This window comes from Poecilia reticulata, chromosome 12, assembly GCF_904066995.2.
Source record: "Poecilia reticulata chromosome 12, P_reticulata-male-v2, whole genome shotgun sequence".
NCBI classification, from domain to species: Eukaryota; Metazoa; Chordata; class Actinopteri; order Cyprinodontiformes; family Poeciliidae; genus Poecilia; species Poecilia reticulata.
The window spans coordinates 15,448,632-15,475,350 of record NC_088841.1 but is presented as its reverse complement, the minus strand read 5'-3'; the positions used below and the strand labels follow the sequence as shown (position 1 = coordinate 15,475,350).

General features: G+C 40.5%; 1 protein-coding gene across 3 annotated transcripts; it reads right to left on the bottom strand.

Annotated features, from left to right (window-relative positions):
- Positions 1–457: 457 nt before the first annotated feature.
- Positions 458–26,719, bottom strand: LOC103473763 (protein FAM222A-like). 3 transcript variants are annotated; one of them, XM_008424234.3, is made up of 3 exons: positions 26,354–26,718; positions 16,163–16,328; positions 458–2,858 (listed from the first exon to the last, which is right to left on the bottom strand). In XM_008424234.3, exons 2-3 carry the CDS (start codon positions 16,290–16,292, stop codon positions 1,507–1,509), a joined length of 1,482 nt encoding a protein of 493 aa, XP_008422456.1. In that variant the 5' UTR covers positions 16,293–16,328; positions 26,354–26,718; the 3' UTR covers positions 458–1,506. The 3 variants fall into 3 exon arrangements, with proteins under 3 accessions (XP_008422456.1, XP_008422455.1, XP_008422459.1); XM_008424233.3 differs by having other exon boundaries at positions 16,163–16,331; positions 26,354–26,717; XM_008424237.3 differs by lacking the exon at positions 16,163–16,328 and having other exon boundaries at positions 26,354–26,719.

Sequence of the window (26,719 nt, the reverse complement as noted above, 5' to 3'; positions counted from 1 at the left end):
TCAGTGTTGCAGAGTGCTATTTAGGAAGACGGATGAAGTAAAAGGGTGTACATCCAGTCACATTTAATACTGGTAATTCAAAAGAGACGTTAAAGGTCTTTTTTCATTATTATTGTAAACAGTATTTTTAAAGTCAAATTATTATTCATGTTTCATGTGGAATGATGGAATAAATTGTTGGGGAAAAAAAGCTTATCAAACCATTACTAGAAGGTCAGTCCTGCAGGAAAATTACTTAATGTTCATGAATGAACAGAAATTTAACACGACTTTACAAATAGCTTTTATAAAAGTGTAGCTCCTTTAAATGTTAAGAACTTGCATCACTAAAAAGTATTTACAAAATAAGAAATGCTGTACACTAAACTTGGGAGTAAAGCTCTAAATCCTTCTGTAAGAAACTAAACCTAAACTATCATTTAATGTAGGGTATTGCATAAATGTCACAAAATAAAACTTGTTGGGTTTTAAAAAATTTATTTACTTGACAATCCTTATTAAGAAGAGACAAAAAATGTGTTTGATTAGGGTCATACATTTCAAAAAGTTATTTCATCAACATAATTTATGGAGATAACTCATGTGTCCATATATAATAATTGCACTTTATAATTATAAAGACAGTTTGCCACGTAACTCACCAAGTTGACAGAAATAAATAGTCTCAGAGAACCATTGCAGACATATCAAGAGCTGCTCACTCATACATTTCAAACCATTAGAGATAATATAGCCCTGCAAGGAACAAGACGGTAAATGAGTCAGGCAGCCTACTCTCAAAAACAGCTATTCATTATGAGAAACAGTCACACAATCTTCAAGAGTTAGAGGGGGGGGGAGGAAAAAGTTCACTCGACAGATTTACCTTTCAGAATGCTCTAAAAAATATCCCCAAAGGGTGCATCTCGCTTGGCCTGAATGCAACAGTGTTCATCTGACAGTCGAGATCAACTGAGCTGAGAAGTGAAACAAATCATTTTAAACGTTAAATAACTAAATTCTGTGTTCATGAGCAATATCTTCTCATATAAGCTTTAGGAGTTGCTTCATGTTGATAGAGAATGCTTTGTTATGACTAGACTTGGCTTAAAGTCAGGACAGACAAAAAGTTTACCGGTGGTCCAACTCTAATGAGAGAGGCAAAAATACACAACTGCGTTACTAAACTCTTTAAGAGATCCTGCAATTACATCCTTTTTGATTGATACCCCTGATTATTTTTGATCCACTTCCGTTTTGTAAAAGGTCGACGACTGCAAATACAAAATGTACGATTAACGGACGAAATCCGAATGCGATCAAGTGCTCAGCTTCAGTGTTTTAAATCAACAACAGCAGTCAAAAATAAAAGGATCTGTAGCGTAAACCTGCATCGTGACTCCTGATTATTATTTACTCCCGTTTTCCAAAGTGTTTAATGCACAGCCTTCTACAAATACATGCACAAACTAAAAAGGCATGTGTATTTCACGAACGTTCGAAACTCGCGCGTCCCAGAGCGTCGCCTCATCTGTAGACGGGGAGCTGCATGTGCTGCTGCTGGTGTTCCAGCAGCGGAAGCATCCCCCCCATGGCTTCGTACCCGCGGCCCAGCATGCACTCTTTGATGCAGGGAGGCTGAATCTCACTGATGAGGCACTCCAGAGACTGCAGGCTGCTGCTGAGTACGGCGGCGTGGCACAGGCCGAAGCTGGGCAGCCCGCAGGAGAGGTTCTGCTCCGTGCTGTAGGCCTGGGTTTGGTGGTGATGAAGATGAGGGTGGTGCTGATTAGGATGATGTGGATGAAGCTGGGCTTGGTTTGGCTGATGGCAGCTTGCTTGGAGATGAGGATGGGCGATCCCTACATGTCTGGGCCTGGATGCGCACGTATTTGTTCCCAACACCTGAGAGGAATACCCGTCGCTGCCCGGGTTGTCCCAGAGAGGAGCGAAGTACTGTCCCGCTGTCCGCTCTTTCTGCACGGCGGCTCCCACGCTCCCGAGGCACTGCCCGTAAGGCAGCTGGGAGGAGCAGTGCAGAGGGTGGCAGATTTCGGGAGAGCCCACCCCGGCCTCCGCTGCACTGCAGCTCTGAGTGCCGTTACTCACGCCGTACATCCTCACCGCCTCCTGCTGATAGGGCTGCATTGGGGCTTTGTGCTGCCACACGGCGTAGTCGCCCCTCTCTAGGTATCCGGTTTTGGCTGTGTCTGAACTCTGCGTAGGCAGCACTGCTCCTGCGAAGGCTCGACTACTCTGGGGCGGTACTCCAAAGACAAAGTCTGATTCCGGATGTGCCACTGCCGCCACGGCCTGCAGCGAGGGGCTGGCCCGAGCCTCTCCCCCCAGCTGCTGGGCCTGGCTGTGGGGAACTCTGCTCATCCGCCTCATCAGGCTTTGAACCTCTGCCAGCTCCGACTGGGAGGCCAGGCTCTGATCTCTGGAGGCCATTCCTGCAGCAGAACAAAGTGCTTCAATGGGTACATCAGGGGGCTTATATGAACCTGCGTTATAGGCTTCATGCCTGTGTCTGACTGTGCAGCTATCATTCAGAGGGTTATTATACGGTGCCACAGAAGTCTGAGAGTTCATGTGTTTAGTCCTCTTGCCCTCAGAGCCTTTCAGAACGCCCTTCACCACGGAGGCTTTGACAATTGCCAGCAAGCCCTGGTAGCCTCCTGAGTGTGGGTGGTGGTAGGGGCTGTAGCGCTGACCGGTGGTGTCCAAGCCATTCACAGTTTTGTTGAGCTGCTTGTGCTGTGGCACCCGTACGTCGGACGGAAAGATTTTGATGGAGAGCGGGTTGTTGGCGGTCTTCTGGGCAAAAGCGTCCAACTCTGCAGGAGATGGGTACCGAGAAATCATGGACCCGGTCTCTGCTGCAAAACAGGCAGACAGAAAAAGGTGATTAGAAGCCAGGCAGCCCAGAGGAGACTTATTCTTTCACTTTTTCATTATTCCGCAGTCTCAAATCTGCCATAGGGGATAATTGCATATGTAAAGAGCAGCTACTAACTGAAGTGCCTTTGGCATGCTTTAAACTGAACTTAATGATATTAATTTAGACTTGGTATACCCTCAATAATTAGTTTGCCAAAAGATGTAAAAAAAAAAAAAAAAGGTAAGAAAACAGGAGGATAATAGATTTTTTAATCCACATTTTTTAAAAATAACTCTCTAAGAGACTAAGAGAAAGCACTGCTATGGTTAAAGTGCTCAATGTTCTTGTAAAAGTGAAGGATTTAACCCATTATTCTCAATCTGTGGTACAAGTACAGCTGGCAGTACTTGTGCTGCTTTCAGATGAAACCTTAGTATCCACTAATAAAAAGGTAAATATGAAGCAAATAAACTGTAATGTTGAGCCAGTAAGCACAAACAGCCAACAGGATCATTTTAGACCCAGCAATTTACGCACACTGATCTCTGCTTCAAACAGACACTCCTCAGATGGGAGGTGCGATGGAGAATAGCACAAAACCACATCCAATAAATGAACAAGCACTGGCAGCTAGTGCATTTCATTTACCTCTGAAGTTGGAAGTTGAATCTGGGAACAAACATCTAACCTGGCTTAACCATATTAGAGTTGCAGTTAAAAGAACAGAAGGGTTAAAAAACCTGAGGCTTATTGCTGCTACTAATACCAGCTAATTGCAAAGCCTCTGCAATTTAGGAATTGAAATACAAAAAGGAACACATTCCCCAACAGAGGTTCCATGTATTAATGCGTGGGAAGGATTTAATAAGATTCAAACTACCAGAAGTGCAAAAAAAACAAAAAAAAACTTGTTTATTACTGCAGCTGTTGCTCTGTGGCAGTTGTCTCCAAAAACTGGGTCTCCAAATGTACATTACTTCCTGTTTATTGTAGGGTTATGTTAGAGAAATGCTTAAAATGGAGCAAATAGAAATTATTATCATTGTTCAAACTAAGATATTTTAGAAAAGTCCTCATTTTTTTAATCATCAATTTAACTTTCTTTGTGGTGAAAACAGTTACCAGAGGTTGAAATGTGTACTCACAGATGAATGAGGTCATTCTAAGATGTAAAAACGGCAGTAACCTTTATAAAAATATGTTTTTAACAGACAATTTATGAAAACAAATTGTGTTCCTCTGCTTCCTCCCTGTGGTTCTATTTGTGGTCTCACGCTGTTAATTATACTTGTGTACATGCTGCTCATACCCTCCGCTTTGCTCTCAGCTAGATTACAGCTAGTTCTTCAAAACAGGATGCTAAGGTTGGTAGCATGGCCATTAATCACGTCAAACAGTTTTTCTGTAAAGGTAAGTTGATTCTCTGCCATTTGCACACTGAATAGCACATACACAGGCTTGATTGACAGCACTGACACAATCCTCTGCGTTTCTGCAAATGTCAATAGGAGCACTGGGAGGAGGTGGAGAACTTGATTTTTTTCACAGATTATCTGTCTTTATACTGTCAAAAAAGAGTGACAGATACAACAAATATATGAAAAAAATGTTAATGTTACATACTGCATGCTTAAGTTAAAGAAAAAAAGAATTTTGTGTTTCAGCTTGTTCAGACCAAACATGTTCTGTAAAGAAAAATAACTCATTTAATGGAGGAGTTAAATTCTGAAACCTTATTATATCAAAGATATTTAAAGAAAAAACAATATAGCCTACTAAAAAAGAAATGATAATGGAAATCCCTGATAGGGATAAAGTGACTTGAATTTATGTCTTGAATTTATTCAAAAATATTTGCACATTTCATAATCATAATCAGGAGCTGGCACAGAAATTACTGTAAAAGATTTAAGTTCAAATAGTTGATAGGCTGCTGCAAACTAAAAGAAAAAAGCAATTGTCAAGAACGTCGCTGATCAAAACCAATTTTACTTTGTCCTGCCCTCTTTTTTCTGCACATTTCAAACACTATTATTTGAGCTTATTATGCGGCGCTGCTTAACTTGTGTTGACAAAGAAAAGGTGGCAAAAGTGCTTTATTTTAAAAACAATAAATCACCGCGAGGAAATTACTGCCGCCTTTCAGATTGACGCTTTTATGGAATTTCTGACAGGGTACAGAAAAGTCTCTGAAATTAACCTAGATCACACAGTGAGCCAGTGGAAATCATAGCATGCAAAGAGAACAAAGCTGTAATCTGCAATAAAGAGAGAGAGAGAGGCAAAAAAAAAAGAAACCAAACACTTCATTTCATTTTCAATAACAAAACCAATTCCAGCTATGCAGGGGTGGTGCTTGCTCACTGTTCCCATTTGAAATTGATTTGGGAGTTCATTTCATCTCAGGCCCACAGTGAGCCTCCCGACTGTGAAAATGACTCAATCTACAAGATCCACCTCATGAAAGGAATAAATTGGGTGTTTAAAATGCAGGGGGAAAAAAAAAAAAAAGAAGAAAAAAAAGAGAGGTAAGGCAGAGTGTTCAATCCACCCGACGGTCTCCCGGCGGAGCAGAAGGAGCGAGCACCATGGTGCCAGGAGTGTGAGTGAATTCTGCAGAGAAATACAACAAAGCAAAAACAGGCCTTATTATGTTTCAGCGTAGTGCTGCTATAGAAAACAATGACATCTGGGATGTTGAAGGGGTGTTTGTACTGTACACAACATCAAGATGTGAGCTCGCTCCTCTCCGGTTTCCCATAATCCTGCATGTGAAGGACGAGGTAACGCAAAATGCCAGCTGTAATAATAACTTATAGCTTTTGGCTAAAAATGTTTTATTCATGACCGTAAAAAGATAAGAGGAAGAGGATCATAACCACCTAAAAGCAGCTTAGATTACTAAGAGAAATGGCACATTTAAAAGCGTAATAACTCCTTGCATCACCACACACCAGGATTAATATCCTTCCTCCTCGATGGGTAGTACGCAGCTACCCAGCAATTGATAATTTAGCAGAACAAATCAAAACCTGGCATTTTTGTTTTGTTTCTCGTTGTGTAAAATGTTAAGTGCCGAGCCCTGCGTGGTACGACCGCACTTCAAACGCTCCGAATGCTAACACGTCTTCACAGGATGTCTGATATTGTTAGTCCCACAGATTACAGCCCTGTCAGAGCTGAGGAGACACAACACAGCTGCACTTCCCACTGCGGCTGCCTTAATGTGGCACGGTGGAAACCTCATTAGCAAACAGGCACTCCGAATTCACATTCATCATCTGAGCAACACCGCTGTGTGACATATGCATGGGAAAAGGGATCCGTTTAGGGGTTTTTCACTGACAGAAACCCAACCTCTGCTTAGTGTGAGGTTTCATATGAGATCAGCATGATCCGTATTAAATTACTCTAAACTACAGCCGGAGGTTAAAGGTTTCAATCTAGAGGAGATTCATTGCAATTGCTGGTGTTAAATAGCAGCGAACAGCAGCAACACGGTGAGGTAAAAAGAGGATGTTAATATGGTCTCGGTGTAATAAAATCATGTCTTGAAGTCTTTATTTCTCCTCATTTGCCCATTTCAGAGGTTTTTCTTCCGCCAAGTTCAATGCTCAATGATGACAATCTGGCACTGTGATAACTCGTGTTTCGCCCTGAAGCAGGCAACTAGACAAAAGCCGCCTGCCAAGAGGCTGCTGTCTCAACCAAATGCTCAACATGATGCCTCATAGAGATCGGTGAAACTGGACCGACAAGTGGACAATGAATAACCTCCACGGACGGTTCCCTGAAAAGGTTCGAAGAGGCAATGTGAGGAATCCACACTCAGGCTGTGAAGTATGCACCACACTCCGCAGACAGAGTTTGTGTTTGTGGCATTTGGGAATTAGTTTAGGAAGACCATGTGGAAAAACAAGTTAGGAGAAATATGTCTAAAGCCATTAGTTTTATTGACTGATGCAAATTATTGCACTTTGCAGGTGTTAAAGTATTCAAAGTAGTTCAAAACTACAAGACAAAATAGCAGATCTGAACAACAAAACCTTACTTTGTGACCTTAGCACAAAAAGCCACACAAATACAACAAAAATACAAAAAGTATGCAAGTTTACTGGAACCCAACTTCAAAAGAAAGAGGTAGCAGACACAATTTAGCTACGGGTTCTTCACACTGTGAGGACATCAATTGTGAAAAGTCTCCTCTTTCCATCTTGACCACATCAGAGCCACGCTCCCAGGGCTTTAACTTCACTATGATGTAGATCAGATCTGGTCATAAAGCTCGGTGTCTTTGTATGGAACAAGTCACATCCAAGTGCACAAATATAAATTGACAAGTAAACTTTTAATAGATTGCACATGGAGTACACCTACACTTTATGAGGTACACCTATTCAGCTATTTCATACCACAGACTAGTAATAATAAGCCAGTAACATGACAGGAAGTCAGTGAATTTAGGCATTGAGTGCAGATTTGCTGGAGTTCAAACCAGCCATCAGAACTTGGGAATAAAAAAGGCGATTTATGTAATTTTGAATGTGACACAGTTGTTGGTTCCTGACAGACTGGCAGAGTATTACAGAACCTGTTGATGGAGCACAGTCCAAAAAAATAGAAAATATCAAGTGAACGGCAGATGTGTCGACGTAAAATCCTTGTTGATGTCTGAGGAAAATGGACAGACTGGCTGGAGATTACAGGAAGGCAAGGGAAGTAGATTATATTTATATTTTCAATCTTCGAAGAGGAAGACAACAAGTGTCACTGCTGTCAGCCACACACAGGAAACCAAGGCTATACATCAAACAGGCCGATGAGTTTCAAATTCAGCAGGATTGAGATGTTAAGACAAAAGTCAAAGTGAACGTCATGAAAGCATGGATGTCTCTTGTCTTGAATCAGTGGCTCAGGCTGTTAGTTGCGTTGTCGTGGTGTGGAGGACAATTTCCTGGCAAATCCTGACGCCTTTAATGCACTGACTGATATTGTGGAGCTTTTTTTATTCTCATAAAAAGATAGGAAAGATGTATCAAACAGATATAACTGTAAAATGTGCAACCTTTCAACTGCGGAGATGTTTTATTTCTGCACCTGATGGTATTAGCCAAGTGATTTATTCCACGTAGCAAGTGTTTTATTGTCTTTACAGACAATAAAATGTCAGCAGACTCAGCATATACACTGATCACCTGCCGTTGGACCACAAGAGTGTTTTGGTGACCAAAGGCTCATTAACAGATAAGGGTCAAAACAAGCAGTTTGCAGCCTAGCTTTGGAAAAAACCTATCTTTAGTTTCATTCTCAAAAGTTCTCCAGTCCACTGATTACCAAACACTTACCTTGTCTGACTCACAATACAGTGGCAACCAAACTAAAAAGCCAGTTAGCAGAAGAAATAATACAAGCAGTAACTGCATTGTTTAACCATTTATGGCTCAATTATCACAACATTGGTTCAAGTGGTAAGCCAGAGTCCAACACCTGCTTATTTAGCACCAGTTATTTCAGTTGCCACAAGATTTACTGTGGTGAACTGATTCTATTTTGGCAATAGGGCTTTCTGGGCCAAGAGCAAGAGCTTGCCTCAACAGACACAAAAGGAGGGTTTATTGAAAATTGTAGATCAAATTGTGAAAATCAGGCATAAGCCAGAACCAGAAAGAGACAGAAAGCCCTGAAGTAAGTCTGCCTAGTTGAGGAGAAAACGAATTAGCATTAACATTTTCGAAAAATCAAGTAAGAAATTGATAAATGCAAACGTTGATGCACTATAACTTTATTTAGTTGAAATAAAGCATGTAGCGTCATTTATTACAGCTAGAAATTAATGATCAGGCCCAAAATCTATGTGAAGTGATGAACCCAGACGTGAACCTAGATAGACACATAAACTCAATTACTAAGTCAGCCTTCTGTCACCTGAAGAGCATTTCTAGGATTAAATGACTAAAGTCCCTGGAAGACCTAGAGAAACTAATCTATGAGTTTATCTTCAGCCTTTAGTCAAATATATCTGATCCATATTTGATGATGATTGTTCTTGATGATTTTATTGATGGCTTTTGACAAAATGTAATAGCTTGTTGCTTGTTCAATAGTTGGTTACTATATCATGTTTTATCATGTAAAGCACTTTGAACTGCCTTGTTGCTAAAATAAGCCATACGTACAGACGTGAACCGAGTCTATGCGTCTAGTGGTTTGTATGGATGAACTTTGTCCATAAGCTGTGAGCCAGTAAAGAAATTTAAAATACATTAAAAAAATACATCAAAAGGCATGCCCAAGTGACGTAATCACTTGGCACCAAGCTGCTTCAGGTTCTTAACTGTGTTTTTATTAAACCAGTTAAAACTGGACACAGCAGCAGCCCTTGTTAAGCACTGGAACTGCTTCGGTGGAAAAACACTAACAGTGGAAGGTCACACTGTACGGAAAAACAAATGTTGCTGAGCGACACTAAAATCTGTATTTTTTTTTAGGGTTTTTAACTAAAGAAATTATAGCACAATGTAAGATTTTTTTTTTTTCCTGTGTAACACTGAGAAAACCCTGATAGATGTTAGAGATAGTCAAGCTAAATTTGAGATGCCACTGTTGGTAGGAATCTTACTATCACGCAGTTAAAATCACTGGCAATAAAGTCTCTGACATCACAACGGAGACATATTGACCCCCTTCTTTTCAGAACTGCATCAATTTAGCCACATTGGATGGCTTGTGAGCAAGAACAGCTTGTTCAATATTATGCCCTAAATCATCACCGCAGGTAGTCACAAAGCATTACCCACTCTGAACTGTAACTGGTGTACAACAGGACAGTGAAACGTGTGTGATGAAGTGATACAATACAAAGCAAAGACAGCAGCAGCTGCTGCGCCGTCCGTGGGTTGCAGAGAGAGCAGAGAAAACAGATGATCCACCAGTTTCCATCTAATCTAAGAAACATGATCAGCAGAATCTCCTGCAGACATCATGTTGATGATGCACAACAACGTTCTCACATGTAAGGCACCGCATGCATTTTAGACGGCCTGCATGAGGGTCGCAACACACAGCTCAACACACCTCAGGCGAATGGTGCAAGTGTGTAAGCCCCGTCTCAGTTAACTGCTCTGAAAGATACACACAGCCCATCATCTAGCTAGATTTTGAATGTGACAGATTGAAAAGATCCTCGCTTGGGAGGCGTCGGTTGTGTGTTTATAGCAGAAATATGATCTGAAAGAGGCTACTGCTAACAAACAATGACCTAAACTGATGCGACTGGAGCCTTTCGGCGCTTTAGATTTTTCTCTGCGTTCTTCTGTTACCAACTGAATGAGTCGTTGATGTATTCCTGGGAGTAATTTTGATAGGTCAGGCCCTTCCTGGGAAAGATCACCACTCCTCCATGATTTTTCCGCTTTTGGGTATAATGACTGTCAGTGTCGTTTGCTGGAGTCTCAGAGGTTGCTTAACCTTTTCTGGACAAGTAGATGCCAGTGACTTTGTTTCTTACCCAACCATGGTTTAGTTGGTGTAGATCAGGAGATGATGCGTTTCAGACTGTTTAGCCTACTTCAGGGTATCACCAAACAGCAATCAGGCACTTTTTTTTGCTTTGGCTATTGGTATTTACTAATGACACTAATATTTTTCAAACAGCATCCTAAACTTTCTCACATAATTATAGCAAAATGTCAGCTCTAAGCTCCTTTAAGACAGGTTTTAAACAGGCTTTGAGACGGGCTGCATTTATACAACAAAATTTAGAGCTGTGAAATAAAGATAAGAAGTGAAAACAAATATAAGGCCGTTCACATGACGACGGGGGAAATGGCAGCTGTGTGTTGTGAGGTGAGGAATGGCAGGAAGATAATTAGCAGCCTGACCTTAAGCACTTAATCACCCTGAACCTGCAGCCTGCACGCTGTATCTCCGCTCAGCACTGACAGAGAGCGGAGCAAGCCCAGAAAATAACAGCAGCCTCTTTTTGAGAGCAGCCTCAGCCAAAGCCATCATGCAACGCTTTAACATTTTTTGACCTTTTAGCATTTCCCTCAGGGCTGATTGAAATCAGCCACATGGGGCTGAAAACCTTGGTTGTATTTTTTTTTTTATTGTCCTTAAAAACGAGCGCAGCGGCACTGATGTGATATGCAGCATGAATTCTGATAAATTTAATGGACCTGGACTTAAATTGCTAGTTTAATTGCAGCACACACATTAAGCTGTTAAAGCAGAAATTGATCCACCTCATTCTTATTTCCCTTTTCTATTTAAGCAAGGGAAGGACAAAAACAAGGTTTAGAGTGGCGGTGATTTTGCGGTCTTCATTAGGAGATTCAAAAAACATTGCAACATTTTGATTTGTGCAGCAGCACATGCCTCCTTCATTCAGTTCCTCTTTAAACTGGATAATCTTTTTCCCGTGGTCACACTCGAAGCTTTACCCCCCTACAAACCTCCCCCCTATCCTGCAAGATTAGAGCAGAGACCTCATTGTTTTGGAGCAGTTTGAGTTAATCACTAATTTATGGGCAAAACAACCCAGGGACTGAAACAGGAGTTGGACAAGCTCATTGGGTTTCCAAACCCACAGCTTCCAGCCGTCTCATGCCAAGGGAACATGAGGAAACAATTACAGCGACTCCTAGATATGATTCCCACATGAGATAAAACTAGAATATAACCATACCCGACGGCAGAACTGCCAGGATTAGAAGGTCTTTTATCTTCGACTAAGGACTTATCTTGAACACTTGGGTGAGATCACTTGTTTACTGGTGTCAGAACCTCAGCAGGAACGCAGCTCTGAAAACAGGCAGTTAATTACAGAACAGCACTTCTCAGCAGGCGTAAATACTTGTTTACTACACCAATAATACCGATAATAAAAATACTCTCGCCTATATTAATAACGGGGGACTGAGCGCAGAGCATGTACAATGCCTTTCAAACCTATTTCTCTGTTGCTATGACAACTCCTTCTATGCATCCAGTTGGCCCAATAAGCCCAGTAATTAAAACCCATGTAATTAATTGGTCCTGCCTTCATCTGTTTGAAACCAGCCTCTGCGATAGACTTTCTGCCACTTAGCCAGAGTAAACAGCTAAACTGAGCAGCTGCCAATATCCTTCTTTAAAAAATAAGACATGGACACCAAGGGGAAAAAAAAATTCTGCTCTTTATTTTATTTAGATAATTATATTGTTAATACTTTCTGCTCTGTCATTCCAAGCAAAAAAAAACAAAAAAGTTGCTAGCAATGACCTTTTGGATGCAGCTGGGAAGGGCTTTAACTCAATTTCTAAATAACCTGAAGTAATTCATTCTAAAAAGATTTAGATGCGTTCAGTTAGAAGTCTGAATTTGTTATCTGTACATCCTTGGTTTTATTTTGTGTTTTGAAGTTGAGAAAAAAAGGTTGTAATACAAAGAGCTCCAATGCAATTAGGTTTTCTAGCAGGTTTGTGGACTTGATGTTTATACACTCGACTTACGTGTGTCATCATTTCCCAAAGAATCACCTTTTGAGATAAATCAAATGAAACATTAATCGTATGCTATTATCATAAATTCACTTTCAGGAAAAGTTTAGCCTGATTTGAGACAGAGAGGACAATTTCAGAGAAGAAAAAAAAATAGCTGTTATGTTCCTCTTTGTACGCTGTACGTCAATAACCAGATTAGTTGCACTGTAACTCTGGCTCATCACAGCAGTAGCTGCAGAGACTTGAGTCGGTTTCAACTGTTCGCCCTGCCAAACTGCGCATCAGATCTGACTGCTAATTATCTGCATTTCCCTCTGCAGGGCAAGACACAGACATGTGGACCCCAACATGAGCTCCCCTCACACTAGCCTCTCTATTTATGACCTTCCGTGGCAAACAAACCAGAGCAAAAACACAGACACTCATTCACCCCATTTTCACATGGCTCCCTGTTTCCGTGTCAGTAGCCTCGACACGAACGGTGCTCTCAGAACGGAGTGATCTCAGGGTTCAACGCTCAGATACGTGCGCTCGAGGAGGTTCTGGCGAGGACTTCTTTGCTCCAGTGTCATTCCTCATTTGTTTCCGCGCCACTTTGGCCCCAGCTTGGGCAAACTTTCCCCTCTCTAAGCCAGCATCGAGCCCAGGCCAGCAGCGTGGGAAAAAAAAAAAAAAAAAAAAAAAAGCCCTCGCAGCCCCTGCGTTCACACAGAGATACCGGAGAAGAGTGGAGCTCTCATTTGCTCTCATCTTTGTAACACTTTCTTGGAAATTGCTCACATGGGGTCTCGCGTAGCTGTGAGAGCTCTAGTGTTCCTTCAATTTATTGATAGCTAAAAGTGGAAATGGCTTTGAAAAGCGAAGCAGTGGCTAGAGGCTGTCCCTTTTTAACTCGCTCCAGCAACGACTCGCTTAATGAAAAAGCGTGGACCACACAGACTGAGCTCCCATCAGGAGCCTATTCCCCATGGCTGTGCTTGAAATGTCAGGCTTGAGCTGGAGGGTGCAGTGCAGAGAACTAAGGATGGGTTGGGAGACGAGGGGGAGAGGAGGCCCTGCAGGTAAACAGGATGAGAAATGCATCCTCGGATCCGCCCGAGGCAAACCAGGCCCTTCTGTTACAACAATTAGCAGACAAGTGCTCCACTGACTCCAAATTAATAGTTAATAACAAAGAGGTATTTTGCCTAAGGAAATGAGAGATGAGTAGATGGAGCATTCAAATTTGCACATAGCTGGATACACACGGTTAAGCAACAACTACATAGGGGAGCATTAATTAACTATGCAGTCTGTCAAGCCACCAGAGTGGTACTTGAATCGTTTTTAGCTGTTTAAAGCTCAGGATGATCATTTCCCTGCCGCTCCTGACTCTCGTGTTAGTCTTGTTGCTCCTGTTGTATGCCACATAACGGAAGCTTTTGACGGCAAAATACAAAAGGTTTCGCGACCTCAGCGACTTCCCATGGCATGGTGCCAGTCCAAGTGAAACTAACAGGATGTCCAATAATCCAGTGTAAGTGAAAACACATGCGAGAAGGTGCAGGTGTTGGATGTAGCGGTCTAATTACAGAACCATTAAATCTGAAAAAGAAAAAAACAAAGGACGTGCCTCCTTTAGCTCTAATTCAGTTCAGTTTGTTTTTCAGTGCCAGATGACAGCAAGTTACTTGAAAGAGCAGAAATCGTAAAGAAGCCTTATCTGATTTCATTTCTTTCATTCTTGTTGCAAATGTATTGTTAGTAAAGCAGGACATATTCAGAGAGACATAATCGAACTAGGCATCCTCTAAATGCCATTTGGTCATTTCTTATGGACATAATAACCGAAAGTATTTGCTCATCTGCCTGCGCACACATGTGACATCCCATTCTTGATCCAGATGGTTGATACCATCCCACCCTTCGGAGATATAACCTCTTAAACTCTGCGGAGAATCAGAAGCACATTTGTGAGGTCAGACACAGATGTAGGACGCATCGATATGGATATAGAAAATAATAAGAAATACTGTTAATATGAATAGCAATTTACTGGATGAAGAGGGGTGGGTGTAAAAATAAGTTCATATCTCTACCCACTCCTTTGAACATGCAAATATACTTTACTACCGTTCTTCTTTTGTCTTGTTTGCTTTAGTCTTACATTTATTTGATTTGTTTATTCTTTTATTAGACTATGTTCAATAACATCGAACCAAGGCAGTCTCTGCTCTTATTTATCCAAAAGGTGTTTTTTGGGGGTCAGAACAGTCAACTTCTCCCACATCAAATTTGCTCAACCATGTCTCAATGGATCTTGCTTTGTGCATTGATGCGACGTCATGCTGGAACGGAAAGTAGTTATCCTCAAACTGTTCCCATTAAAATACTAAGAATTCTTAATCTTATTAATATCTCTTATTGAGCAGCTGACCAAATTTATGCAATATAGTGAACTCCCCTCTAGTTACAGTCAGTATTTGCGGATTCACCCAATCACAGATTTTTCTTTAAAACGTCACTGCAGCGTAGCCACAGAAAATCTCCCTATTCATGGATGTTTTTGTCTCACATATCTAATATATTTGGGGAAAAAACGCAGCTGATTAGCTCTACCATCAAGAACAGAAGTAGGCAAGACTGTAAATATTAGCTTTTGTGGTAGTGCACTATTGAGGTATATTAGGTGTAAACTATTAAAATAGGCAGTCAGATGCGTTTTTAGAGGAAATCTCAAGTATTGGCAAATGTTAAATATTTGTGGGCAGATGAAGTCCCTGAGCCTCACGAATACTGGGGGTCAGCTGAAAATCGAAATCAACATTGCAATATTTATATGTGCAATATTTGATAAAGAATATTCAACTTCAAGAGCCATAGATGCCAAAACCAATTTGGGCTGATTTTCACAGTACCTACAGCTGGCTTCTTTTTAGTGTCTGAGATGTTAGCTTACTGGGATATTTGTGATGAAGGAAAAGAAAGAAAACACTCATCAAATGTAGGTTAATCACAGTTAATACCACCTTCTCAATATGCAACAAAGGTAAAAAAAATAAAATGAATTCAAACAGAGCATATTTGCCCACACAAACCTTCTGTTCTTTTAAGCAAAAGAATCACAATAAAATATTCAAAGATTCCTTTCACTGACAAATCTGGGCCTCTATAGGTCCTTGTTTTCCCCAAACGTATACAACAAAACTCAAAAAATATTTTTTTATAATATGCTCCTTTGACTTACACTTTTCTTCTAAGAAAAATTTAAATGAAACATTTATTCTCAGTGGTCTCAGTATGTGAATCTACTGTGTGCAGTGATATAAAGATCATGAGATTTATCAATGCGTTTTCAGAAAAAAGGGATATGTTAGACAATCTGAGTGTAATTATTTAGCTGAAGGAAATCGACTCATAAATTCAAGGCCAAAAGACACCGACCCAACCTTTCAACAAAAGCAGAATAATTAGTCAGGATGAAGGTCAAACAACACCGACGAGAAGCACGAAATGTGAGCATCATTAGTGATCCTGTGTGGGCGAGCTGATTAACGCTGTAATTTCAGAGTCCACTTTGACCTGCCTGTTTTGCGCGGCGGGAGCACATTGATTACTGACCCAATTAACAGGCATTATTATTGAGAAGCTTGTTAGTTTAATTCAAGAAGATTCACAGCAGCTGAGCTCTCAGCTAACCTGTGTGCATCTTTGATAAGAATTTACAAAAGACAAGAACAACACAACTTTTTACTCTTTTACTTAGCTGATTTTGCAAAACCAAATCCCCTAGTGCTCGTACTGTCACATAAAATCTCTCCAGCTGTGTAACAGACCAACCTTTCCGGGTGCATGTCTGCAGCGGTGCCACTGGGAGCAATAAGGACGAGGGCGAAACATCAAAGCTTTTGGGTGTGCACGCCAAATGGTGCGATGAGAAGTTCTGCTGTCTCTGGATACAGGCTAGCATGATAGTTCACTGGGCCTGCAAGCAGCCTGGGTTTTCCTGCTAAAAGAAGAAAAAAGTGGGTTTATGCAGTGTTCATAACACTTCTGTACTATAGTTAACTGACCAGAATGCCCGTCATGTTTATCTGTAGCTGGTATTTTTAACAGAGCCACCCATAAACAAATAGTACATTATAATACATTTTATGCCTTTTAAAAGGCATAAAAGATAATAGTACATTTTTTTTGTTTTATGCCTTTTAAAAGGCATAAAAGATAAAACCAAATGAGAAAACAGCTTAAAAGATAAGTTAGCAAAGACAGCTAATAAGGTAGTAGTCATTAGTTTTAATGCTTAACAAGCAATAGTGGCTATTTATTGATGACAAGGTATTAAACACATTAAAAGAATCATTAAAGCAAAAAAAATAAAAAATGAATCATCGAGATACGATTACATAAATGGAATAATTGGTAGATCACAAATTGGATGTTTTCATTTTTAAAATCAGGATTTATCCTTTTGGGGCCATTAAGCATTAAAAATGATACACTGTCCCGAGTTTTGGCTATTTGTTTTTGTTGAAAGGGAACATAAGCAATTGTGACTGTTGTCGAGAGCCGGATCATTTGCCCAGCAATATTTAATTAAGTTTAATTACATTACAAATTATAGCATTTTTTTAATTCATTTTTTTAATGAATACCAAGATAAATAAATTGATATACATTGTCTTCCATTGCTGGAAAACAATAACACTTTTTTTTTTGACAGATTTGTATTTTATTATCAGATATGTATAAATATTCCTCTATTGAATCAAGTTTACATTAATCACAGTTCTGATTCCCGTCTGGGCCCCATGACTCTCAGTAAAAACAAAATGAGAGGTTATAACCCAGGATAATGCATACTATGTACTGGAATCGTAATATTTGCGATGCCTTCGAAGGTACAAAACATCCTCAAAGCTGCTGAAAGAAACAACCGCTTTAAAGCACATCAGCTACGAAATTAAAGTTTAGTAGGTCTAAAATTATTGCTTCCTTCCAAAAGGCAATATTTCCATGTTATACAGGAAGCAGACATAAAACTAAACAGAACTGAGTTGTGTTATTCAAATCCAGCTACTCTTTGAATTACAGGGACATAACAGTTAGAAAAGTGGAATCGCTTGGTAATGATTCAATCTGCTCCATCTGCTAAGTTGCTTTGAAGGCTCTTTCCTGTTATCAGTCTTGCTCTTTCAGCTGTAATCATACAGATTATTGCTAACCCTCCTGTAGCCTCAGGCCTGGTCGGGCTACGTGGAAAGAATAACCAGCACAGAGACCTTGTTCCTTGTTGTAAATGTATGACCGTATTGATCAGCGGAGAAAGACGAAAGCATATCTCTCAGAAGCTTGCTTGCGCTGTTTGATTTAAGCACTGTCAGAGGAAATGAAAGCCTCTGTCTCAACAAGACTTTTCCTCTCCACAGCTGGGTGGCTTCGGTAGGAAAAAAAAAAAAAAAAAAAGCCTGTAATTGAGTTAATATTTCAGTAGTAATCATGTGTGACGTTCTCTTTGATTATCTTAAAGAGTCAGCAAAAATCTGAATGCCAGCAATGCAAAATATTTAACGCCCTCGGGCCACAGTGAAACGCATTAATGCATGCAAATCAGGTATCTGCAAATACAGATGCAAAATGTCAGACATCCAGCAGTGTGTGGTATTAAAAGTTAATCCATCCACTGGCTACAAAGGGAAACAACTGTTTCTTTCTTTACCACACAGCAGTCCAACAAGGCTAATATCAGCCAGCAGCGTTCAGCTGTCAGATTGCCTTTCTTACTCTGTTTCTGTTTTTTTTGTTTTTATTCCACCCCGAGGACCCGGAGGAGAGCTAAAGCGAGTGAAGCACAGAACAGAACATTCAGTGATGGGCTGCAGAAACATGATTACCTTTGCTTCAAAAAGAAGAAAAGACTGATTTGCTTTTTCCAGGTGCAGTCGTCCTCTCACTTTTCCCTCTTTCTTTTTCTGCTCAACATCCATTCATCTGGGACAAACAGACTTCAAACCGCTCTCCTTTTAGCACACAGGCATCAGGAGAGCTAAAAAGCCTCAGAATGATCAGAACCCATTTAGAAAATAATACCAATTTCAGAACAATCCCACCATTACCTTACATCTATCACAGGGGAGACACTGAAAAGACAGCAGGGGGAAAACGGAGGAGAGAGAGGACATCTCCAGGGGAATCCCTTCACAAGCAGAAAATGAGACATGCACAAGAATATCTTCCATCATTCCGATCATTTGCAGATGAAAGGAAATACACTAAGGAGGGAGTAGTAACTCAAGATGAGGGTCTGTGGTGACTTACCTGAAAAAGTTCGAATTAAAGCAAGAAAAGATGTCAGAAACAATCGAGAGTGCAGGTAATGATGGTTTCTAATACGCTGTAATTTTCTTCAAAAATTTCAACCTCTCCTACAATTTCTCTTGCTGACATGGAAAATGTCAGCAAGCGATGACATCAAAGTTACTCCAAATATTTTTTTTTTCACCTATTGCAGAGGTGGTAGGTAAATATTATTTCTATAACATATGAAGATCATAAGGCGCCTCAAAGCAACATAATACACAGTTAAGAACACTATATTTAGTTAAAATGAAATACAAGAAAGAATAAAGCTAAAATACAACCAAGTTAACTTAAGTAACATACAATACAAGCCAAATACTAATCAGCTACTAGTCTTCAGCTAAGCAGCTTCTTGATTAAGTCTGTTCAGCCATTCAGAACAAAGAGTTCATAGAGGCACAGAGGCAAAAGCAGCAAAGACTCTGTCAGCTTTAGTTTTCAGCCATGACAGGTCCTGATCAGGGTCCTGGTGGTGACACATCGCCAGACAAGATCAGATCTTGTATGAAGGTGCATAACCAAGCAGAGTCTTAGCTTCCTGACAGTGTAGGAGACGACGATAATCCAGAACACAAAGAAGAATGTCTGACTTGTGTTTGATCAACTGGGGAACAACATCAGTATTTTAAAGGTCTAAAAATAATATTTTGTCTTTTTAATTTCTGGGTTTTGTTACACACCATTTAAAAGTAGTAAAGAACTGGATATCACTACATTACAGAGAGAGGAGATATCACTGAACAGTCTCGAAAGATAACATAAAAGGAGCGAATGAAGCACAGAGAAAATACGGCCAAGAACAAAACATTGCGGAACTCCAAGTTTCAGAAAATTCAAATGTGGGGAGCGGCAACGGCGCAGGGGTAAAGCGCACAACCCATGTACAGAGGCCTCTGCCCTCAACGCGGCCGTCGCAGGCTGGAGTCCTGGCCCTCTGACCTTTGCATCCAGTATCGAACAGGATCCAAATCAATCGATCAGCAAAACGTCAGCTGCTTTTAAGAAAACCTGAAGATGATAAGTTTCACAAAGGACTCTAATGTGTGCATGAGGCAAATACCGGCTTTCAACCGTGCTAGCTAGTGAACAAATTACTTTTGTCCTTGTTCAGCTTAAGAAAATTATTCAACAAACTCTGACTTGATGCATTTGAAAATGTTCTCAAGGAGTGAAACAATAAAGTAGTAGCAGACAGCTGAATGTCATCAGCATACCAGTGACAGCATCAATTATTGTATAATCTTTAAGGAAAGAAAACATCAAGAAAGGAACCCTGTGGAACCCCACAATCAAAGACAACTTAACGTTGAACTTTGCAACAGAAATGCTTTGAAATGATAAATTAAGAAGCAAACCAATACTGAGCAGTGATAGATCTATACTAGATATTCCGAACATTTTATTGTTTGGGATAAATCCAGAGTCGCCAAGACTGTGGGTGGATTTTTCCACTATCTCTGCCCAACGAATAAAGTATTCCTAGAAAAATTATTCAACCAGTACATCAGCTTCAAAGAAAAGCAGATTGAAACTTAATGTAATAACTGATGCATTTTTATCAGCAGTATCTCAACTTGCATCTACAAGTGTAGTTCAAGTCACATCGCACAAATTAGGTCAAACAAGGGCAAATGTTTCTTCTCTGGTAACCTTAAAGCGTCTGACCAGTTGAAGCCTTCAGGGATCTTTGTAGAGACAATAACAACAGCATAAAGTTTAAGCAGAAACAGTGTTTAAATCTTCCCTCTCGTAGTCTGTATCCATGCAGCTGATAAGCAGCAGGATGCAGTCCAGGGAGGGCCTGCCAGAGAGATAAAGTCCTTGTGCTTCATCGTCCATCTATCTGTCCCCCACGGTGTTGTGATAACAATGTTTAGGCAGGCAAAGTTATTTTACAAGCTCTCCTCTCATCTTAGATAGAATGTGGCATCTGCTGCAGGCATTTCGGGCCGTTTCTTATGACGAGACAAGAGCCAGAGGGAAGATTTGGGAGGGACCTTTTCTGAAATTTGCCACAGATGAGCAGAAAAGCAGCTTTGAAGTGAATATATAAGCATGTGTTCGACAAAATCTCCTCACTTCTTGCAGTCGTGGAGCTGGCACTATTTATGTCCGGGCAGCGTGTTTCATTTCTTAGTATAGCAGAGGCGGTGCGTGCATGATTAACCGCACCACCAAACGCTGGGTTAGATCTGAAACGGATTATGTGTTGCTTCACCTGTTTGGCTGTAAAAAGCAACAGGAAAAGAACATCTTTCCAAGCAACAAAGAGAACCTTAAATTATACAGGCACCAGCATCTGTCTGCCCTCCTGTCAGACTTTTATGACTTTGTGCAGCATCAAAGGTCAGAGTAAAGATAGAAGCCAACTGCACAAAGAGCCTCCCTTTCAGCAAACATGAAATTCACAGATAAAAGAGGGCAGACTCACACACACCTTCCCTGACTTCTTCCATCTTGTCTCCTGTTCGCAGTTCTCAGAATCCTCACTGAATAATTAGAGGACAATGAAAAGGTTTCAGACGAGCATCTTTTTCATTCTACCACATGAGTGCTATGCAAATGTTTGTCCCTCCATTCCACTCAAAAGCCAGAGACGAGGGAAAGGAAAAAATGATTTAGGAATAAATAAATGCCTAATAAGGAGAAATTAGAACGGTAGAGTGAGACGGTCTCTCTTTGGATATGGATAATATAAAAGACAGAGTCCGTCACTACTAAGTCACAGCTTGTGATCAACTCTAAATGCTTTTGGCAAAGGTAAGTGCAGCAAAAAGCTGTCAGTAATGGGGACCAGACAAAGAGTCTTAAATAAAGGCAGAATTAGACAGCAGCTGCTGGATCCGTCTCAATACAACCCTCGGCATATGCACAGATCATCCCCAATCCCCTCATACATTTTTAATAGAATCTATTACTTCTGGATTCACTGATAAGAGCTGGCCTGGTTAAATTCTCTAATAGTTTATATAATTGGAATCAGAGCAGTACATGAGAGAGACCCAGATTTTCCCCCTCGCCCTCTTTGTTGAGAAAGCAAAAACAGAACACTTGGGTCGACATGCAGGATAACCAAACAACCTCCGCGCTACAAGAATGCTCCGGGCCCGCAGCTCTCTCAACAATGAGCCTCATTAGCATCGAGATTAGCTCCTGTGGAAGGTATAACAGCATTATGAAGGCTTCCCTTTACATTTTTAATGCAGGAGCAGAATGTATGTCGCTTATCTCTGGGCGATATACTGACAGATGTCCTGAAATTCAATTAGATGTAAATCACGCAGCATTAATGGCTGAGTGACTGCGAGACGGACACATTTACATTACAGACTCTCTCATGCAAAGACGCAGCTGTGATGAAACGAAGCAAATGATTCACCCTTAATCACAGCACAAATACTCTACTGACAACCTTTAATAGGCTCTCAACTATCCAGCTAATGCAAAAACATTCGTTTAATGGCGAAAGCAATAATATAGCAACAGCAACGCCCTAGCATTACCTCTGCACAACAAGGCAAAGCCTGATTAAAACTTCAGAAAACCTGCCAAAAGTAGAATATAACCTGCTGTAGTTTTGCTTTAAAAGTACAAGGCTGCCCCATGTCCTTGATCTATCCCCCTCCTAAATGAGTAAACGAATCAGCTTAGCTGGTCTTAATTTACTTTGTGGTGTACTATTAGGCTACTTTTAAATTGTTTCTAAATGGCATTGTATGAAAGTCACCGAATTATTACATGTCCTCTGGAGCTGCAGCATTTTTTTCCTCAATATATACTAACAAATTATCTGTTATCTTATTGTGTGCTAATAAAAATTCACATTTATTGGCACTCCTTGTAAAAATGGGTAAAAAGCCTACTTTTTATGTAGTAGAAAAAAATCACAAAAAGTCTGCTGCGGGTTCTCTAACGGTGACCGTAATTATCCTCACATATCTGTCTCCATCACATGAGTGACGTGCTCAGTTGTTTTCCCACATTTTGAAGATACAGTTATGATCTCCCCCCCAAAAACAAGAATCAGTGAATTGCTAATTTATAGTTTCTGGACGCTCAATCTAGAAACGTATACATTAAAAATGGTTTGATAAATGTAGCTACTTTATAGGAATTTTGATTGTGGTGACTCGCAATTCTGAAAAAACGAAACAAAATAATAAAATGGGGATAAAACCATTGAAGCATAATTGATATTCAAATAGAGAGCAATTTCTGTGGCATTAACTTGGTTGTATAAACTGTATCTCAGTGTGAAAGTTTTCTCTAAGCAAATCGCACTACCATCGTTACAGAATAAGAAAACAAAGTTGTCAATATTCGAGCACAAATGAGGCTGAGAACAAGAGAGGCTTTGAATTCAAAGCCGCAAAATCGAGCTTTATCTTGGATAGCGGCCCTTGGGTGGGGAGTGGAAAGCCTTGGACTGACTTAAATCTGCCCTCACTCATCGCCGGTGCCAAGGTAGAAGAAACACACTGCGTGAGGTAAAGTCTGGCCAATACCAAGGTAGCATTACAGGGTAAACATGGCCTTATCTTATCCTTCGCCCAATATACACACTAAGACACACCGTTAAAGAGCAAAGAGATATGCAGCCAAACCTTTTGAAGGCCTTGCCTCAAACTGATAGTATATCTGAATGAATGGACTGGACCACAGGCTGAAAAAAATGATCTACTGCTATCATAAAGAAGAAGAAAAATATTTCAGAGTAGGGCGAAGAAAATCTCTGCTCATGCCCCTACGTTTTTCTACAGTTTTATTTACTAGATCAACATAAAGCTGTGCATAGCTGAAGTAAAAGCAAAGTTGTTAGTAAATAAATAAAAAAAAGTACAAATTTGAAAATATGTTAGTATTCACCCCTTCTGGGAAATTAGAACCATATTTCATTGTTTTCTTTGCACATCTAGAAGCTGAACTTTTTGCCAATTCTTCTTTGAAAATTAGCTCAGGCTCACTCAAACTCAGTCAGATTGGATGGAGAAGCTCTGTGGACACCATTTCTCAAGTCCTGTCACAGATATTTTTATTGGATTTGAGTCTGGTATCTGACTGGGCCATTCTAACAAATGAATATGTTGTATGCTTAGGTCATCCATTTTCCTATCAACTAGCCAGATCAGAGCATCTTCTTCCATATAATTGTTTCCTATGTGGCAATTGGGCTTTTTATGGCTTTCTTTATGTCAGAGTCCCAAATAGGCATGACAATAAGTTGTCTGGTCAACAGATTCTCCCAGCTGAGGTGTGAATGTCCGCATCACCTCAAGAGTTACCCAGCTGTGCAGACGTGCCATACTCTTTCAGTTTTTAGGTGATGGATTGAGCAGCGCTCCACGAGATACTGAAATCTCAGGATATTGTTTTATGAAATAAATCTACTTTAAGCTTCTCCACAACTTTCTCCTTGACCTGTCTGCTGTGTTCCACGGTCCTCACGATGCAGTTTGTTCACTAATGTTCTCAAACAAACCTCTGAAACCTTCAGGGAACAGCTGTATTTATACCAAGATTAAATTACACCCTCCTAATTTACTAATTAGGAGACTTCTTAAGGGATGCGGCTGCACCGGATTTTATTTAGTAGAAGTTAAGGGGCTGACTAAAGCTGGACAAAAATTTTGAAAACGATGAATTATTTTCCTTTTTCCTCACATTTTTACAGTACTTTGTCTTGATCCGTCACCAAAAAATCCAAATAAAATACAATTAGGTTTGTGGTTGTAAACCAACAAAAGTGGAAAGCTATGGGTACTTTTTGGAAGTCAATGGACTTGTTCAAAGCTGCAGCTTTAATGTGGTAGAGAACCTAAAGATAAGCTTTCAAGCGAACAGTAGGCACATCAAGAAGAAAAGTGGCTTTGATCTCCGAACCAAATTACGATGTCGTCATGGCCCTGCTTTTCCTTTCAGAACAAATGATGATGCATCCAGTGCAATTTGGCAGCAGGATAATCATTAATTTAAAGCAATTACAGGGATAGAAGCTTGAAGGCAAAATAATATTAATGACCGTAGATGTTCCGTCCCCTCCCCAGTGAGCAGGGAGACCCAGTCTTTAACCCCTGCACCCGTAAGCCCCCCGTCTCACAGCCCGCCATCCTGTTATTAAAGAAAGGACCAATTAGACAGATTTCAGAAGATGGCAGGCCGCTGGTAATTACACATGACAACCCCTAGCAGATAAAAAGGTGATTACGAGAAACTGCTCAGCACGCTCAGACTTTGACATTATCCCACAAGATGGAAGCAAACACGTTTCTTCCTCTTATCAGTCATTTTTCACCATTGCAAACTGTTAAGAGTAGCTACAAGGAGCTATAACGTACACTTAACAGACCGCTGAAAATGAGGTAATAGATGATTGAGCAAAAACATGGAAGACCCTAATCAGCTCACCCCACACACCCCCACTCCCTGCACTGGCCTGGATGATAATCTTCCAAGGAAAAGGTCACTCTCACAGTGTGCACTTCCCTCCATTGAGTGATTCAGGATACTTGGTGAAACTTCACAATGAATCAAAGCTTAGCTTCACTCCAGAGGAAGCAAACGAAAGCAGGCAGCCAAATGACAAATCCCCCCTCTTTTTACTTCTTCACAGACTTGGAATTACTGCCTGGGTGTGATGTGGGATCAGAGGAATACCCCTGTGGGGGATACCTGACTGCACACTGACTGCTGAAATCCACTGAAAATTTAAGAACAAGTTCAAGCTCCGGCAGTAAAGAAAAATGTTAATGTAAGGATGCTGAATTGTAGATAAAATAAGAGTTGCGTTTGAACAGAGCCGATACAAATGAAACAAAGTACAACATTTTTCATCATGACACTCAGGAAAAAAAAAAAAAAAAAAAAGATGAAGGGGAGATAATAAAACACCAAAATTGCAGGATTTTTCTTCCCTGCCTCTGGTGGTGCGCTCTGACACTCCATCTCTCTGAGTAATAAAGGATCAGGCAAAGGAGGCAGGGTAAAACACACACACGCACGCACACACACACACACACACACACACACACACACACACACACTCATACGCACACAAGCTTGAATTTCACACCTGGCCAATAATCTGCAGGAACCTCTGCTGAGGCTAACCTTCAACCCTGACTGCCACGGGTGCATTGAGGTGCGATGATCCCACCTCAGGCTCGTAGACAATGGAAATGGAAACCCTCTGAGGCAGCCCTGAGTGACTGATAATATACTTCAAAGCATTGCCACTGAGATGCTGGCAAATAAAACGCCTTTCTGTGCATTTTATTTGCACAGAAAGCTACCAGACAGTGCACAAGAGAAAACAATCAAAAGCACAAACCTATTAATGTCATGACATATTTGGATTTGAAACCTGCACATATGGAAGAACTGGATGCAATAATTATTTTTATTAAGTGGAAGCAATACATAAAAAATACTTTATAAGTAGAAATTTCAATTTCATTCAGAAAAGGAACTATTAAAATACTACAAGACGATTGGGACACTTAATTCTTTTATATTTCCTCAAAAAGAATCCTTACAGCTTTCCTTATTTTCCCCACCTTTACTGTTATTGTTAGCCTGAAAATAAAAAGAGATGTCTTCTTCTACAACAAATAATCCCAAACTAAACTAAACGCTCTCACAGTGTAAAAGAAATAAAAACTGATAATGTCTTACAGAGTTTTGCTTTATCATAAGGCTTGTTTATCTTTGGTTCGCCACGGCTGATTGGCTCCCGTCCTCCTCTGAAGACGTTCTTCCTCCGCCTCTGATTTCACGGTGAGCGCTGGAAACCTCGGGAGAAATATCCATTGAAGAAGCCGGCTCCATCAACTGTACTTCCTCGACATGCTTCGACGCCCGTGTTACAAATAATAATAAAAAAAATATTATGAAAAAAATCTGAAGTGCTCGGTTTTTTCTCGAAGCCACTTGTGTATCATTGCAGCGAGGCGGACGGACGGAAAGCTGCGAGCGACTGACTGAGGGAGCGATGTCGGGAAAGCGAAGCCGGACCAGTCCTGTGCGCAGCTGGAACCGGCT

What these genes read in the sequence shown, in the direction of transcription:
- LOC103473763 (XM_008424234.3), bottom strand. Translation starts at nt 16,292, where the DNA reads ATGCTAGCCTGTATCCAGAGACAGCAGAACTTCTCATCGCACCATTTG. An exon ending in GCAGACATGCACCCGGAAAG is followed by an intron (nt 2,859 to 16,162) that starts GTTGGTCTGTTA and finishes CCTGTTTTGCAG; the next exon opens with CAGAGACCGGGTCCATGATT.